The 18,503-nt window shown below is 36.7% G+C and overlaps 1 protein-coding gene across 2 annotated transcripts in view; it reads left to right on the plus strand.

The window, feature by feature from the left end:
- LOC306881193 (arf-GAP with SH3 domain, ANK repeat and PH domain-containing protein 1-like) overlaps positions 1–18,503 on the plus strand; it is a 49,019-nt gene that overhangs the window by 2,595 nt on the left and 27,921 nt on the right. For both annotated transcript variants that reach the window (XM_079435142.1, XM_079435141.1), the window contains exon 4: positions 16,112–16,184. In XM_079435142.1, the coding sequence (XP_079291268.1) occupies positions 16,112–16,184 (73 nt within the window). The remainder of the gene's footprint in view (positions 1–16,111; positions 16,185–18,503) is intronic.

An 18,503-nucleotide genomic window follows, 5' to 3' on the forward strand; every position in this document is an offset into this window, starting at 1 on the left:
GTAAGGCCGCTCTGTCACTGCTATACGAGGGAGCCTCAACTCACACTATTGTGCAAGACACAAATAACGGTCCCAGACCAATGGAGGATCCACTTTTTTCATCCACATTTCTGTCCTACATCCTCTAAATTCTCCTTGACTCTCTGTCTCTCTTTTGAAGCTCCGGTTTGTTCCCGTTGGGTTGCTTGTAGTTCGGTAGATATGGATTTACAGTTCACAGAATGCGGCGCTGATGAACAGTCTATGAAATTATGATCCATTGTTAGCAGCAGTTATACCTGTAACATAGTTTGCATTATTCAGGAATATTATTCTGTGACCGTTTCTGATTTTTAATCGCGCTCAACTGTTTTATTTTGATTCATGCGCATTTCATAAAAAAAGAGAAAGAATTCTAATTAATTTTAACAGAGGTAGGCTATATTGTAATGCGATTGTAAAATAGAATTTGGTTTATCTAGAATTACGTTCACGCGAGAAGGTCAGGAAGTTTGACTTAATATCGTTTTATTGATTTTGTGGCTGTTTCCTCAGAGAAAACGTCATAATTTGGAGTGTTGGCGCAATTCTATTGAATAACTCCGTGATGTCATCGAGGCCGTGGATGTGCAATATATTGGTAGCCTAATATGACTTAATGGGTATTTGGTCCATTTTTATTTGTGTAATGAAACAGCCTTCAGTATTGAATGTGCATTCCGTATTTTTTCGCTATTAAAAACATAACTTTTGAGAAATATGATATCAGAAGCTGTTGTATTGTACCTGGAGCGTGTTGTTCCTTGATGGTTGCTGCCATGTTGACATCACATGACCTGCTGTATTATGCAATTCACAGTTATTATTAATAATATTAATTAATAAAATAATAATGTTTATAATAAAGTGCTTTACCAAGCACACACATTCATTTAAACACAACTAGAAATAAATAGTCATTCATTACATGTTTGGAGTGAGCATGTTTAGGCATAATTACCATACAAATGCACATTAATTACATTTTTATTTTCATCAACAGTAAATTCCTTTATATATCTGATGAATATATAAGAGGGATATCCAGAGATTGTAAACCACCTCATACAAGTGCAACTGTGATTAGATCAACCTCAGTTAATTAGTATAAAGCAACAAATGCACTGGAACATAAGCGAAGACAGATGGGCTAATGGTCTCCATGACCTAGATATCTGAATGCTATTATGTTCATAGATGAGCATGGACTAGCAGAGTGAATGGGGTTAAGGAATCTACATAACTTTTACTTGTGTTTTTGTGTTTAATGAATGTCTTTAAATCACATGATCTACAGCAGCCTATAATTTTGCCATTTGGGATAATATACCAAAGCATCAGCTTGTTTATTTCATCATGTGAGCTGTTAAATAATTTATGCATCAAGCTCTCTCTTTTAGTTCCATCCACAGACGTGAAAATGCATTCGCTTAGATTATTTGCACGCTTTGATGTTTTGGAGAAGTAAACGTAAGACTCGGGAACAGCCAGTTGTGCTTCCCAAAGAAATCCCACAAGTCATGCCAACATCTCTCATCCTCTGTGGATCTGAGATTTGTGATGTTCTTAGTTCGTGTAACAAGGAGAGGTTATTCTCCTGAGCAGTGGTTCCAGGAGCAGAAAGAGTGAGATAGCGAGAAGGGATTAACCTACTTACACATGGGCCAGCGAACATCTGACTTGCCAAGACAACAGAGAGCTCTGCAGGCGGATGAAGGGGCTTCCTCTTGCTCCGCCACAGAGCCCACTCTTTATTGACGCACTGTTTTAATGTCCGAGAAAGACACGGTGATCCCCGAATGACTCTGGGAGACATGAATGTCACCACCATGAATTAGCAATGTCTAGGGTAGTGATAGGAGCCATTGTGAGGCGGAATGAATTAGGAGATGACAGATGACATGAATTTGCATTACTCCATATGAGCGACATAACGCTACGTTTCAAAGCACATGCACTAACTTGAGTTCAGATGACTTAAAAAAAAAAATTATTTACTATTTACTCTACACACTAGGTGTGTTTACATGCACTAATTTTCATAAACTGGAATGAATCCAATCTAATTTCAGATACTGAAAGTTCTGTTTATATGAACCCTAAACGTTGCTTTCTGATTAACATATTCGTTCACATGTGCATTACAAGATATACATAAATCTTACGTAAACATTGTGGCACTGCACGTGCATGATCATTTTAAATCAGATTGAGAAAATAAAATTCAAGTATTGAGACATGCTCGATCAGATTATTTCAGGTCTACACCACCCCTTTCAATCCAGTCGAAATCGATTGAGGTGTTTACATGAAGAATTTTCAGTCTGATTGAGCCATCAGTCAGATTCTAAATCGATTATTCAGGTGCATGTAAATGAAGCTATTGGCATTGAGGCGTATAGTTTCACCTGTGTTTCGAGCTGCCAGGTGTTTAGCAGTTTTACTGGAGTCAGCACTTTCAGTTGCACAAAGTGAAGTGCTTTTGTTTTAGTGAGTCATCTTTAGTTCTGTTCCAAAACCTGCCTCGTTGCTTCCTGTTTATAAAGACAGCTGCCTTCTAAGGCAACATTTTTACAGAATGTGTTTTTGCATTCCACAGCACTGTTTTCCAGTGTTTTTCTATGTAAACTTGATGCACCTTCCTGTATTCTAAAATCTAAGAAGTTCTTTTAACTTTTAAAAAACTTGGCTCTAGACTTGTGTCTCACATTTTTAAATGCATAACTTGTTCTGTGTGAATGACCTTTATAGCAGCTTCCTAACTGTCATGAAACCTCATAGATAATCAATTTAGAGCAGCGACTCACAATGATAGCACTGCATAGGAGACTCGACTTACAATTTGACTTGGAGGTCAAATAAATAATAATCAATGAATAAATTGTTTTCATCGCACTGATCTATTATTCACAATACTTTTCAGTGTTGAACAAAATATATGCTTAGGTAACACTTTATTTTAGTGACTGTGTTACATGTATTTACTATAGTAATAACAGTAAATTATACATAATTACAAGAAACTAACCTTAAACCAAACCATATAAGTACATGTACATAAGTAAAACTAACTGTATATAATTACTCTGTAACAGACACCTTAAAATAAGGTGTCTTAAAACAAAGGGTTCTAATGTTTCTCTTTCCTCATCTGCTGTCTTCTGTTAATTTTATTGACTGAACTCATTACAGTCAATTCTGGGATTTCCTTATCCACAAAGAACACGCATCTTGCTTCTCTAGTCAACTCACGGTTTTGGCAAACAGTTTCAAATGTATTTTATATGTTCTTTCATCAGACATTCAAAAGTCTATTGTTAGCTTATTCAAATGTCTGTGGTGTTTTATTACAGAAGCACATACTGTATTAATTTGCATATGCCTTGTAGCCTTTAGACCAATACATGTAAATATGTGAAATTCAGCTTCTCTCACTGTAGTGCATTTATATGTACTATCATTCATAGTCATCCTTATCCGAAGTGACTTACATTGCATTTGAGGTATACATTTAATCAGATCATGGATTTCCTTGGAATCAAACCCATGACCTTAGCGTTGCTAGCACCATGTCCTATTGTTTGACCTACATGAGTGCTCAAACAGTAGTAGGATATCAAATAAAACACCTCAACCCTTCAGCCATTAATAAGACTGTATTGTATCTCCACTCATTAAATGTGTAATCTTCTACATTTTCACCATCCTTCACTCCATTTTGCCCACAACACCTTTGCCCTAATACTGCATTCCATACAAAGCCTCTCCATCTTGATAATGGTAGATGTATGGACTGCCTAATCGACAAGCTGCTGGTGTGCATAGACAGCATTTTTTCTACTCAATTTCCATTTTACTCTAATTTCCATTTTTTGGTGATTTCAGAAATGATCAGTCACAGCTTTGTTGTGGAAGCTTGGATGGAAACTCGTTTCTTGTTTATTGCTTGTTTTATTTTACACAGAACAATCTAGTGAAGAGATTGTCTGTTTTAGCCCAACATGGTGTAATGCCCGCAGTGATAATCCTTTTGGCAAAAAAGTAAAAATGTCCCTGAGTGCTTAAGGGAGAAGTCCCCAATGACTGATACTGCAGTTAGTGCTTCATTTACATGAGCATAGAATAAATCCCTTGCACAGAGATGTGCAGTAATATTCTGCACTGCAGCAAAACCCACCCAACTATAGACCGAATTCACTCATTTGATGCCTGAGGTGGAGCTTAAAGTATTAAAGGGAACCGTAGACAAAACAGGCCAGATACTTGGATATTTTATGGTCTTATGCTTTTAGGATGAGAACAGAATGATCAGTTGAATGTTTTTAGTCAAACTCCTCTGACTCTGTGGGTTAAATGGGTCAGTGGAATACCTCCTTAACAACACACTGACGCTCATGTACACCCACTACTTAGTCATTCCTCTCTAGAACCAAATAAATATGAATAAAAGATGTCCAGCCTTCTCACCATTTGCTCATAATATGTTCTATTGTTTGCTTTGTTCGCTACAAGCAAATAAAACAAGGAGTCACAACTGCACTGTATTATTGAGTACAATAGTTTTCTCTTTAATAATTCTTGACTTTTAATTTTTTTATACATTTTTTTTCTATTCTTTTGTAATTTTGGGTACCATTTTGTGTAGTTTTAACTTCAAGCAGAGATTACGACAGTATTGAGGAATCTCATCTCTCATTGCTTTTTATTGATGGCTCTGGAAACAATGAGTGTATTTGCCAAGACCACATGCTAACAGTTCACTATACAAATGTGATTCTGATTTTAAAGCTATTTACAATGTTTACAAATCATTAGTAAGGTTTTTTTTTGTTATTGTTGGCATCTGCAGGTTTGGCATTTGTTTGCTTTTTTTTTTAGTTTACACATATTTATTTTCTGTGTATTCATTCATGCTTTATAGTGCCTGCATAATATTCATGGGAACAACGATAAATCGCTCTAGTGACCTATTTTATGGCAGACCTGGTCTGCAACCATTGATTTGTGGCCAGATGGGAAACCAGAGGATTTGCTCCACATTTGGTTGCCTTGAAAGCCCTGTTGCATGAGATCTATGGGATTGTACGGTTTGATGTTTTGGTGCTAAACAGATTTTAATTTTTCACAGCATTATGTTTTCGTGTAGTAGGAGAAGACTGAGCTGTTAAATCTACTTCTTTTAATGTACATTTAAATTTATTCATTTAGCAGATGCTTTCATCCAAATTAAAGTTCAAAACAATTTAATTGTCTTCCTGGTGTTATTTAAATTTAATTAGAATTCAGCCTTGATATTAAAGAAAATCGCTATAATAATTACCTTATACAAATTGATTCAAAGCAAGACTACAGCATCAGCACCAACTTGAGCGATGATAAAGTATAACTTCCTTTTTTTTAACACAGCAAGTTATATCAAGGAAATCAATTGTTATTGTGACTCTGCAATTCTTGATTCTGATTTCTCAGTTCTGTGGTCAATGAATGGATTCAGTTGTTCACTTCCATTTGATCTGACCCTTAACACTTGTTCACACCAAGAAAAATATTAGCGTCCACAGCCACATCAATGCACAATAATGTTCTGTTTATTATAAGCACATGCTGCAATTGTCATCCGCTGAATTCGGGTGGTTTCTGATTGGATCTCAGTAGGTGCGTTTCCATTACAGATTTGCGCAATACTTTTGCGATATTTTATAAATGGCGATAAAAAAACTATTGTGAAATGACAGTGTTTCCATTCACCCATGTTATGTGACTAAAACATAATTTTTTCCCTCTCGTGATAAGTCATGGCGACAGATGTTGATCAGTTTACGTATATCGCAGCCACCGCACTAGCCATTATTTCTAATCGGAGGAGATGTAGGCATGTATCTTTAGAGAAGGAGCACGGAGAGTCGCTTCTGAGATGTGCCGCGGTGCAGCTCGTATAAACACAAGTATTGACTAGAGTGCCCGTGTCAGAGCTGTAATGCACCATAGATGTGTGCAGTGTAAATAAGGCGTTGTCCAAGCATTAATGGAAAGGAAAGCTCTTTATATTTGAGATTGGCCACGCATGAGTTTTTTCTGAGGTTATAGTACATTAAAGAATGATCATGTGACTTTTATGTAACTCCAGGTGACTTGTAAATGCGAAAAAACTGTTTACATTGCAGTTTTGCGATATAGTCCTTTTTCGAATTGCCTGAAAAACCACCTCATGCAAGTGTAAAAACGTTTTTGCGATATATGGGAGTTTTTGCAAAATGTATGTGTTTTCATTTCAATTCGCAATTTCAGTTTGCGCAGTTTGAATGGTAATGGAAACGCAGCTAGTGTTTTTATCATTCATCAGCTGTAAAAAAAACAAAGTGATCCCAAAAATATAATTCATCTGTGTCATTATCGTTGTGGTGTTGACCATTATTAAAACTTTATTATAGTTATCGTTATAGTTATCCTTGGTGTGAAAGAGCCTTTAGTGTCGCTGCAGCTTGCAAAACACATTAAGAAGATTCAAAATTTAAAGGGATAGTTCACTCAAAAATTTAAATTCTGTCATTAATTACTCTCCCTCATGTCGTTCCAAACCCGTAAGACCTTCATTCATCTTCGGAACACAAATTAAGATGTTTTTGATGAAATTGAGAGTTCTCTGACCCTTCATAGTCAGCAACGCAACTGCAATGTTCCCAGATCCAGAAACATAGCAAGGACATTGTAAAGTACTAGTCCATGTGCCATCAGCAATATAAATAATGAACAATTCTTCTCCCTGAGTTACTGTCTTCCGCCATTTTGGAGAGTACCCCAGAACATAATCAACGTAATCAGCATTGTTAACATTCAGGTAAAAGCGCGCATGCTGAACGAAAACAACACTCATTACATTGATTACGTTCTGAGGTAATCTCCAAAATGGCAGAAGACGTTAACTTTGAGAGAATGTCCTTGGTACGTTTCTGGATCTGGGAATATTGCTGTTGTGCTGCTGTCAATGGAAGGGTGAGCTCTAATCCTTTAAATGAAATGTCAACATCTTACACTACGCTTAGCTTGATCACTTAGACATAAGCGTTTGACTGGTGGTTATGTCATATCAGTCAGAAGTAGCGCTCTCTGTAGCAGTCTGTGATTACTGAACAGTGGCTTCTTAGTGTTAGTCAGCAGAATAATAGTGCTGCTGCTGTTGGCTTTGACTCTGCTGCTGTGTGATTGTGCTGTGTGTCTGTCATTTGAGAATTGTCCAGGCCAAGCTCAGCTGGATGGTTATAAAAGCGCATGCAGCAGCTGAGGGAGAGACAGCGTGCCGCGTCTCGTGTTCTTGCGTTGAGGTCACCAGACGCACCCTCAGGCATGGACGAATTGTCTTCTACACTGGCCTTCAGGGCTGATCAACCCCTCTGTCAACAAAAGCCACCCTGCTCTGACTGGCACCGCTAATGCTAAAAATATACTTTTAGGAACAGCATTAGTAGCAGACCATTTTAGTTTTCGGTTTAGGTACTTGTGGGGGAAGGACCTTGATTGATTCATTCATCCTTGTCATCCTCATTTGACCTTATAAGTGAACACTAATGCATTGTTTGGATACTGTTTAGTTTCGGCAATTCCAGCCTTTTGGAAAAGACTGCACATTGTTGGTTCTTCAAGTAGAAGTTTAATATGATGGGTGGAGAAGTCTTCTGGAAAAAACAATTTCCACCCTGATCTAAAGACGACAGTTTACAGTTGGCCAGATGACGCTCAAGCAAGCAAGGTGCTCTACCATTCAAAAGATTGGTGTCATTTGAAAGACAATTAACACATTTAATCAGTAATAATGCATTAAATAGATAAAGTGACAGTGTAGACCTTTTAAATTGTTACAAAACAATTGTATTTCTAATAGATTTTCTTTTGAACGCACTATTCGTCAAACAAACCTGATAAATTGTATGAATGTTTCTTCAAGAATATTAAGCAGCACAGCTATTTTCAACACTGATAATAAAAAATATTTCTTGAGCATCAAATCAGCATACAGTATAAGAATGATTTCTGAAGGATCACGTGACACTGAATTATGATAAATCACATTTGCCATCACAGGAATAAATTATATTTTACAATATTTTAAATATAAGTCTGTTCTTTTAAATTGTAATAATATTTTTCAATATTACTGCATTTTTATCAAATTAATGTAGCCTTGACAAAAATGAAAATCTTACTATCTCCAAACTTTTGACTGCTAGTGTTTGTATATTTCATGTTCTATGATATTTACAAAAGTTAATTTTGTTTTTCATATGAAGGGTCATGAGAGCTTTAAATAAATATTTAATTACATACCATTGAATTGATAAAAACAATATCTATGTGAATTAATTTTTCAATAATTCAGAGTAATTTCAGCAGTGCTCTCAGCTATGATGAGCTCAACTTGATGTGCTACTCTGCCATTCACCAAAAAATTATGGCCGATACCAAAAAGATGGTAATTATGTCTAGAATTGAGTGATACTGCTAATTTACAAATATGACAAGCACTGACATTGGTCAGATTTCAGAGTTTTCTGCCTGCATTTTTAAAAGCATTGACCCCAGTGTTTTAGTCCCATGAGAGTTTTCACCTGGCTCTCTCTGTATGGTCTTTGTGTCAGTGTGTTTACGTGTGTGTCTGTGTTTTATTAATCAGACTTGGACAGAAAATAGAATCCTCAGAACCAAAGGCATACCTAGCATTCTGCGTGAGTATCAGAGGGCCCGTTGCCATGGATACGAACCAAACAGACCATAATTTACACAATGACCTGTTCTTCTCATATCTAGAGCCACAGATTCAATCAGTGCCAGCGCAGGAGTGGTGCTTGCCAGGCCTGTGGGTGTTCGATGGCTCGGCGATCGGGGTGTTGACTTCATATAATGTTTCCATTGCGTCTCTCTCAGTCATTTGTATCTTTTTCTTCCACAGTTATTGTAATAAAAACAGACAGAATAAAGTTGGATCACCCTTGGCGTGCAGTTCTGACTCATAAACCTGGCCTGGCCTCAGCACTTTCTCTTGCCTCGCCAGTCGCCACAGCCCAGTCAAGACTGCTGGCTTTGGCTTGGCAGCGAGAAGTAATTCCTTAAGGAGTTCATGTTTCTTGGGGCTGATAGCCGGTGCAGGTCTCTCCTGACCTAAATGGCAGTATGTTCAAGTCCTGGAAAAGTTTTCTAGTAAAAGACCTTTTTGGCCGGCCGTATAGAGAGTGTCTTTTCTTGCTTGGGAGGGCTGTGTTGGTCTTCTCGATTGGCTGTCTTGATAAAGTCCAATATTGATCTGGTTGTTCGTAGTGTGAATCTAATGGATTGTGGTTGCTTTGAGCGGCAGTAAAAGTGTATTATAGCACTGTTTTTCCACTAGTATCTTGTTTCTGAGGGACCTACAGCTTTGAGATTTGTTCGGATGAATGGTGTGCGAGGTTGGGTCGTTAGTTCAGTTTTTCGTTTTGCTTCTTTTTTGCCCCACGGCAAAAAAAACATTATTTGACCGGTTCTGAGATATTGTCATGAAAGGTGCTTTCAATTTAGGCTAGGATTGCTGAGTGCTCCAGGAAGAGAGCCAAGGACTCAGCGATGCCCATCGGTTGAGTGGGTGAACAGAGGGTCAAGGTTTGTTGTGAGTATTGTAGACGAGTATTAGCACGTTACTGCAGTCTATCCCGTCATAAACAGGCAAACTGCTTAGTCATGGAAGGACAAAGTAGCCCTTTATTGTGAGTGTCATATTGTTATGGTGCCAGTGAGTGTACTGTTGCATTTGTTCTCAATAGGGTACTTAACTCTCTCTGTCTGTATAATAACTGTGGTGCTGCATTTCATTTTTGGTCTCTCTTCAGGATCCAGATGGTGTTGGACTGAAAAATGCATAAAATTCAAGTAGCTGATTGACTGTAAAGGAAATAGTTCACTCAAAAATGACATTTCTGGCACTGTTTACTCACCTTTGTGTCGTTCTGTATGAGTTTCCTTCCTCAGTGGATCAAGGTTAATATTTTTTTAAGAATATTTAATCAGCTCTTTTCAATTTGATTTAAGTGGAAGTTTGGCTAGGGTATATCAATCAGTACTTGTAAATGATATTATTTTAAGTATAATTTAAAATGTATAAAACAGCTAAATGTTGCCTAAGTTGATTCAAACTCGTAAGGTTGAGAGATTTCTGCAGATCATAATGGAGATGTCACCTGCTGAGCTTTATCGTCTCTGTAGTGCTCAGATTCACTGTTCTGTTCACTCTAGTCACGCCTAATAGTCTACAAGACATACCTGTCAACATTTGGGTACCAAAATCCGGGAGACCCTCGCGTGGGGGGCGGAGAGGGGGGTTACACATAAGTACATACATAAAAAATAATTATTAATAAAAAGAATAATAACGTGACTTACTCGTGTTTACTCGTGTTTTATTATTATAACTGTTACATATATATATATATATATATATATATATAGTAAAACACCGTGGAACAAATGACATTACATTACATTGTAACATTGTACATAACATTAACATTGTGTGGTTATGGTATGTGTTGCCCTTCTGTGCCTTGGCTGCATGAATGTGCCACAGTGATTTAATATGTTGAGCACCATCTGACTCTTCTCCTTCCATTTCTACCACTGATGGTAGCTTCAACTTCCCGCGTCTACTACTTGCGCAGAAATCTACAGCGCAACTGGGTTGTAGGTTACCAGGTTGAGGTCACAAATGGTTTGAAATTTGTGTATTGTGTCGATTGTGTGAGATCTGGCAACTGTCTCAACCTTGGAATAAAATATTGATGTGATTATTCATATAACTAGATTTGGGCCATACAAATTACGGGAGTTTCCAGGGAGAAATAACAAAATGGCGGGAGATGGGTATGAAATACAGGAGACTGTTGACAGGTATGCTACAAGACCATTTGAGGATGTGGTTAGATTATTGTAATTAGTTGTGTAATGATATTACCCTCTTGGTCATACATCTGAAGACTGATATTTCATGCTTACAGGGCAACTGAATTAATATAGACTACCGTTCAAAAGTTTGGGGTCAGTACAATTGTTTTTGGAAGAAATTAATTATTTTATTCAGCAAGAATGCATTATACTGATCAAAATTAAAGACATTTATGTTATCTTATTTTTATCAAATAAATGCGGTTCTTTTTAAAGTCCCAATGAAATCAAAAGTTTTTTGGATTTTAGTATGAATATGTTAGCCTTAATAATAAGTAATAAGTTATTACATAGGTTATCTGTAAGCTTGCTCCAAAACAAAATTCGCATAAGATACGAGCATTCAAACTTACAGTCTCTCACTTATGCCGATATGGATTCCGCCCTGCACTTCAGCTTCTCATCAAACTTTCTGGCCAATTAAATGCTCTCTAGAATCCGAAGCATCCCATCCCTACACCACAAATAGACACTGAAGCTGTGGCTGAAATCGGTTACTTCTTTCTATTCATGAGTAATCCTATAAAAAAATATATCCCGGTTTCCACAAAAGTTTTTAAACAGCACAACTGTTTTCAACATTGATGTTAATAAGAAAAGTGTAATAAGAATGATTTCTGAAGGATCATGTGACACTGAAGTAATGGCTGCTAAAATTTCAGCTTTGCCATAACAGAAATTAATTACATTTTAAAATATTAAAATAGAAAATAGATATTTTTAATTGTAATAATATTTCACAATATTAGTTTTTACTGTATTTTTAAATAAATGCAGCCTTGGTGACTTCTTTCAAAAAATAAAAAATATTGACATTAAACTTTTCAGTTTTTTTTTTCTTTTTGGATCACTGGAAGATGTTAAGCCGCAGTATACATATTCTAGTTTCATGCTAAAGCAGGCAATGTTTAGTTATACTTTATGAAGACTGATAGTTGTCTTTTAAATGTTTGTTTGTAGTGCTGCCTGCTAAGTGCATTACTGAAAATGATTTTCTGTTCGTTTTTACAAACGATGGATATAACGGTTTGTAAGTGCTCGTTTCCAATTACAATTTTTACGTTTCCCAATGTTCCTTTAAATCCTGGTATATAGCTACAGGATGTTGTAGCTCATAACAATGAAATAACAAGGGAAAGGACCGGGGATAAAAAAAGCTCTGAAGAGTCTCGACCTGACGAGTCTGTCTCTCCCCGGACCGCAGTGGGCAGTCCAATTTTGGTGTACCGATGTCCAAACATAGCTGCAAGAAAATGAGAGAATGGCCACAGAGGGAAATCATTTATCACATGAGTGGCTCAGAACTACTACTTTCATCACCACAGGTTCTTGATCAGTATGCCACAGCTGTGCAAATGCTCATTATTCCTCTGTCTCAGCATGCCTTGTGTTCACTGTAGGAGGAGGTACATGAACACAATGAGTGGTTTATAGAAACACAACTCATTTCTAAACATATAGCAGAACATCAGACTACAGACTGGATTAGAAATCTCGGCCACAATCAGTATAAAAACTCCTGTTTTTGTCATTCACATTTTGTCCCTTTTTCATATTTAAAATGGATGGATTTGCGTCTGATTAGATTTAACTAACATCACATCTCAACGGTAGAGCAAATGAGAGAAATTATGATTCTTCAGCAGGGGGTTTGCTGCTGCAGTGTCAGGGCCCGGTTGCATAAAAGTCCTTAAGTAAATTGACTTTACTTGGGCGTTGCAACAAACGTCTTAACTGTCACCCTTACCTAAGTGTTTATACTAAAAGCATTTCATGATAGTTCCTGGCAACATACTCCAATGGGCGCCACAGTTGCTATAGTTACTACATCTCACAATAAATTTATTATATGTATATCTATGAACATAACGAAATACAAACCTAACCAACTAAAACACGAACAAATAGACGAGCACTGCCCGTTTCTGCGCTGCTTTGTGTACAGTCATTACCGAGGAAACCGTTTTGTTTCTTAAGTGAAAGCACCTCCTGCTGACCAATGATGTAAATTTGACCAAATGTGAAAATTAAGCCATGTTTTGACCCTGCAAACACGCAGAGTTGTAAATGTGAACAGGTGGATCGACAAGAAGATAATGCATTATAAAAATCTAAACAATTAAGACATTCAATTTATATTGTTATTTGTTAATATAATAATTGATTAATAATAATTGTTTAAATTAATATAATAATTGATACAACTCATCCATTTTCTTAAAATTATATAAAACTTTTTATTTTGTGAAAAACCGTAAGTTATGCTTTTTACAGTCAATTTGCAGTTTAATATGTTACCATAGTCATTGCCCTACATGCTCATATGATATTTTATTTGTGCAGGTCTTGAAAAATGTCTTGAAGTCTTACATTTGAGCTTAAAAATCTTAAAAATACTGAGTTTAAGATGACTTGAGGTGAAATAGTTACTAAGGACTTTGTAGCAACGCTTAAGGGAACACTTAGGCCCCGTTTACACTAGTGCATTTTCGTTTTAAAATGCATAACTATTGCTATGGATATGCCTATCGTTTACATTATAAAAATCTAAAAATTTTAAAATTAGTGTATACCCATCATAAGGGTTTCCTTAACGTTATAACTAAGGGATTTCTTACCTTAAGGGCTTTCATGCAACCGGTCCCGATAATTATCATTTGATTTCAAACGAAAACAAAAAATATGAACTTAAACTAAATCTATAGTATTAAAGTGTATTCACTAGTTTAATCTGTATGATTTTTTTAAAGACTTATTTTTGACTTTATTATGATAGGACAGTGTAGAGGAGACAGGAAGCGGAGTGAGAGAGAGAGAGGCAGGATCGGGAAAGGTCCTCAAGTCAGGATTCAAACTCAGGACACCCATAGTGCAACAGCTCTGTATGTCAGTGCACTGCCCACAAGGCGACTGGTGTCACGGTGCACACAACGGGGAGGAACAAGGAACACGAGACGTGGAATAAACTCATATCAAACAGTCTTTAATAAATCCAAACAGGGCAAGACAAGGCAGGGCTGACACACAGGAACACAGGGAGTAACGAGTAGACCAGACCAAAATCTAACTGAACAGACAGGAACTTAAATACACAGGATAATCACGAACATAATCAAACACAGCTGGGACATAATTAACTGATAATCACTAGGGTTGCAAAGGGGTGGAAAATTTTCTGAAATTTTCCAAAAATCCCTGGAAGATTCCAAAATCTCCTATAAATTTTCAAAATTTTTTGGAATGTTTCCAAAATTTACTGGAAATTTTCCACCTTTTTGCAACCCTAATAATCACACTAGACGAGGACAGGAAACAAACCAAATAAGTACACAAGAGGGAAACGCATGACACACAGGACAAATGACTGACAATTAGCACCTAATCCGTATAAATATTCAATTTAATTTTGAAAGAACTTTCTTATGCTCACCAAGGCTACATTTATTTAAACAAAAATAGAGTAATAATAATAATATTGTGAAATGTTATTATAATTTAAATTAACTTTTTTTTTCTTTCTTTTTTTAAATGTATGGTTTCTATTGTAATGTATTTTAAAATGTAATTTATTCTTGTGGTGGTAAAGCTACAGCAGCCATTACTCAGGATTTATTGTCACATGATCTTTCAGAAATCATTTTAATATGCTGATTTGCTGCTCAAGAAAACATGGCCTATTATTATCAATGTTGAAAAATATACTTTATAGAAACCTTAATACCTTTTTTTAGGATTTTTTGACGAATATAAAGTTTATTTAGAAAAATAAAAAAAACAAAAATTGAAACAGCATTTATTTGAAATAGAAACTTCTAAAATGTCTTTACTGCCACTTTCGATTGAATTGATCATTATTGATCATTGATCACAATTGAATTGAATAGTATACATTTTTTTCAGTTCTTACTGATTCCAAGTAAGAGTAGCGTACATGTATGACTGATTATTGTAATAACTTCACAATGCATGATAAAGCATGTAAATACATTAATTTATTAGTCGATATGTATCAATATTAACCAAGGCCTTTGAAAATGTCCTCTGTACTTTTTATTTTCAGAGAGCTGTCATGAATGTTGAGGGATTTGCTTTCAAATTGTGGCTTTAAGCACTGTCTTTCTCATTAATCACCATTGAAGGGCTTCTTTAAAGACACCATAGATTATTTTTGGGTACGTTAGGTGTGTGTGTTTGGGAGGAGTGTGTTTTTGGCTGTTAGGACACTCATCTGTTAGCCACCAGCGGAAACAGAGCACATGAATGCATTATAATGCATTACAAATTCAATTAGCAACATTATTTACTTCTTTTTTTTGCCAAAAGTTGACTCATAATTGCTTTGAGTCAGCTTGCCTATATTCTGTACACTTGCATAATTTCCTTTTCATCCAGAGAGACACACATTTGATAGAATCAAGGAGGGAGGAGGACATCAGCCAGAACACAAGTTCAAAGCGTGTATAAGAGTAAAGCAAAGAGTTCACGTTTCCCAGCAATTCATACATGGTTTCTTTCTTTTAAAGATAGAAACAAGTAGATAGAAGGTCAGTGGGCTGCTCGGAGGAAACAGGATTCGTTGACATCCTGTTGTTTACTGTCATTCATCAAAATGTTTGAAGAGATTTCCATGAGCTGAGACCCTCAGGAGCATGTCCTGTTCGCTACGCTCTCAGTTTCACAGCGGTTTTGATTTTTGAAATGATATCCACCCCAAGACAATGAAGCGCGGTCGAGGGGTTCAGCCCATCCTCGTGCTGCCGTGGTTGCTAGGAAACTAAGTGTCAAGGGTCTGTCACTGACAATGTTAAGTTGTCTAGCCACTCCAGGCTGTCTTTTCTGAGGAGATCTTGTCCAATGTCGATTACATTTATTAGTTGGCTAACTTACTTTTAATCAGTAGATAAATATTTCAGTTCACAAGGGTATAAGCTACATTTTCTCCACCTGTTGGCCCATATTAGCACTGGAAATGCCTCCAGATTCCCAATGTTTGGTTTTGCCCCATGAGGTGTGGCCAGTGATGCAGTTCCTCTGGAATTCTAAGATCATGAATCATAAATGAATCACAGACCTTTTTTTAGCTGTGTTTTAAAACCATCCTCTTCTCTTCTCTTTTTGTCTGCCTCTCCAGGCTTTGGACCAGGACCGAACAGCTTTACAAAAGGTCAAGAAATCCGTCAAAACAATCTACAACTCGGGTCAAGGTGAGTTTTGACCCAGCTCTTCAATAGTACTTCTGGAAATATTAAAATATGATTCAACATTTCTAGAGAAAGTTACTTTTTGATGCAATGGATGGCTGTAAGTAAAAAGTACAAAGTGACTATCAACTTGTTTAATTGGCAAATTCCTGGTGAAGTGCTACTCTAACCGACAGTCCTGAAGTGAGAAGTCATAGCGCTTGCTTTTCACAGGCTCCTTGCTACCGTCTCTTCCCCCATCCCTTCTAGGGAAACTTGAATGCTTATATGCCCTCAAGGGAAAATCAGCATGAAAGGTTAGGAAATCCTCCAGATAATCTCATGAGTGGGTTTTTGGCTCATCCAGTCCCTTCTCTGCCTTTTATCAGCTTGTAACTCTTCAGTGTCATTCCTCTCCTATTGGCCAAGCACACAGTCCAGATGCCAAATATCGGTGCCTGTTTGATCAAGGCCCCATAATGCCTAATATTTACACTCAGTCATCTCTTGTGGATCGGAAATTGACAAAGATATTGACATTTGCAAAGTTCTCAGGGCTGGAGATTGAGAACCAAACAGTGTGTGGATGTAAGTATATATAGGACTCTAAAGTAGGACAGATGAGTGTGTTCTGCTGCTGTGTGACCTAGAGATAGGTACTATTTGAGGGTATAGGGGGCGATTTCGGATACAGCCCATGGTTCAAGTAGAGTGTGTGATTGTGTGATAATTCTCAGGAGTGAGCGTGATTAGTGCAATCAGCTGTGTGTGTGTCGTCAGTGCAATGGATGATGGGAAATGCAGTCCAGGGTAATGTATAACAGTCTGTGTTGTGTGAGAGACAATGTGATGGAAGAGTGACCTCTGGTGGCGAGCGAATGAAAGTCCATGGACCTGTTTCATGACAGACATAAACGGTCAGAAATAAGAAACCACATTTTTGGTTCATTAATGGTTTGCAAATGAGCACTTTTAATGCTCTGAGATTCCCTCAGGTTGTTCCTCTGGGTCCAGAAACCTTCCCAGCTGGTCATTTATAGAAGGTGACAGTCCACTGTTTCTGGGTACCAGATCTCTATGTGATGGTTTTCAGTGATGTTATATGTAAGACTTCCTCTTATGAGCTGCAGTGCTTGATCAGATTGATTGGCTGACCTCTATCTGACATCAGTATCCCTTAGAGAGCACGCGTCCTTTACACCTCTTCAGCAATGCAGAGACACCCCATCATGATTCAGCAAATGCCAGCAGATTGTCACCTTTTGGGTTTGTGAATGAAATCACACCAGCTGCAGCTGAACATTGCCGCTCATGATGCACATCACTCTGCTTACTTATGTCTTCCTGAAGTGTGGAGCATCTCATGTTATGCTATTAAGTGCAGAGCGCTACTGTGGGCGGCATGCAGATGATGTAAACCGGCTCCCGCTGTGTTATTGACTCTCTGCTGTGTGCATTGCAGGTGGCCTCTGTGTCACGATCCTGTTTAATCAGATGTGACTGTATAGTAAGCACTCTAATCGGCTCCTGATGATTCATACCTGAGCTCTTGACACTTGGCATGGGGCTTTTATTCTCTTTTGCATTGCAGAGGTCTGCTTATGTCACTTTGCTTACAGTCTTGTTTAGATCTGTCTGCGATCTTTTAATCCGTCTGTGACATGCACGATCTACTTATCTTCAGAAGTTTCGACAGTTAACGAAATTCATGTTTGCAATGATTTTATTATTTTTTAATCTAATATCTTATATTAGTAGCAATATAAGTATTAGTATTTAATGTATGTAATTGTGTAATTAATGTCTACTTGGTGTAAAACTGTTTGTAATTAATGAAAGGTGATATTAAAATAATAATATTTATACTGTATGCAATTTATGAATAAAATCTAAAAATGAAAATAATATTAATAATAAATAGTAGTAGTGTTTATTTTGTATTTAATTTATATATGAAAGGTTCTATATAAATCAAATTAAAATAATAATAATAATTTTAATTGTATAGCACCTTTCATACATGAAATGCAGCTCCAAGTTGCAAAGTGCTTCACTGATCAGAAAAAAATGAAAATGAAGCATATTACAAAATAACACTTCCATTTGTGTTATTTTATAGTTTTGATGACTTCTCTATTATTCTAAAATGTGGAAAATACTTATATAAAATACTTTTTTGAGTGGAAGTATGTGCATTTGAGAGAAATTTATAAGCTCCTAAGAATAAGACACATCGATCGTAACAAGGACATAAACAGTCAGAAATGAACTCAATTTTTTATTTATTTATTTATTCAATTAATTGAAGTTAGCACCTTTAAAACTCTGAGGTTCCCTTAGGTT

This window comes from Barbus barbus (genome assembly GCF_936440315.1).
Source record: "Barbus barbus genome assembly, chromosome: 15".
Classification (NCBI taxonomy): Eukaryota; Metazoa; Chordata; class Actinopteri; order Cypriniformes; family Cyprinidae; genus Barbus; species Barbus barbus.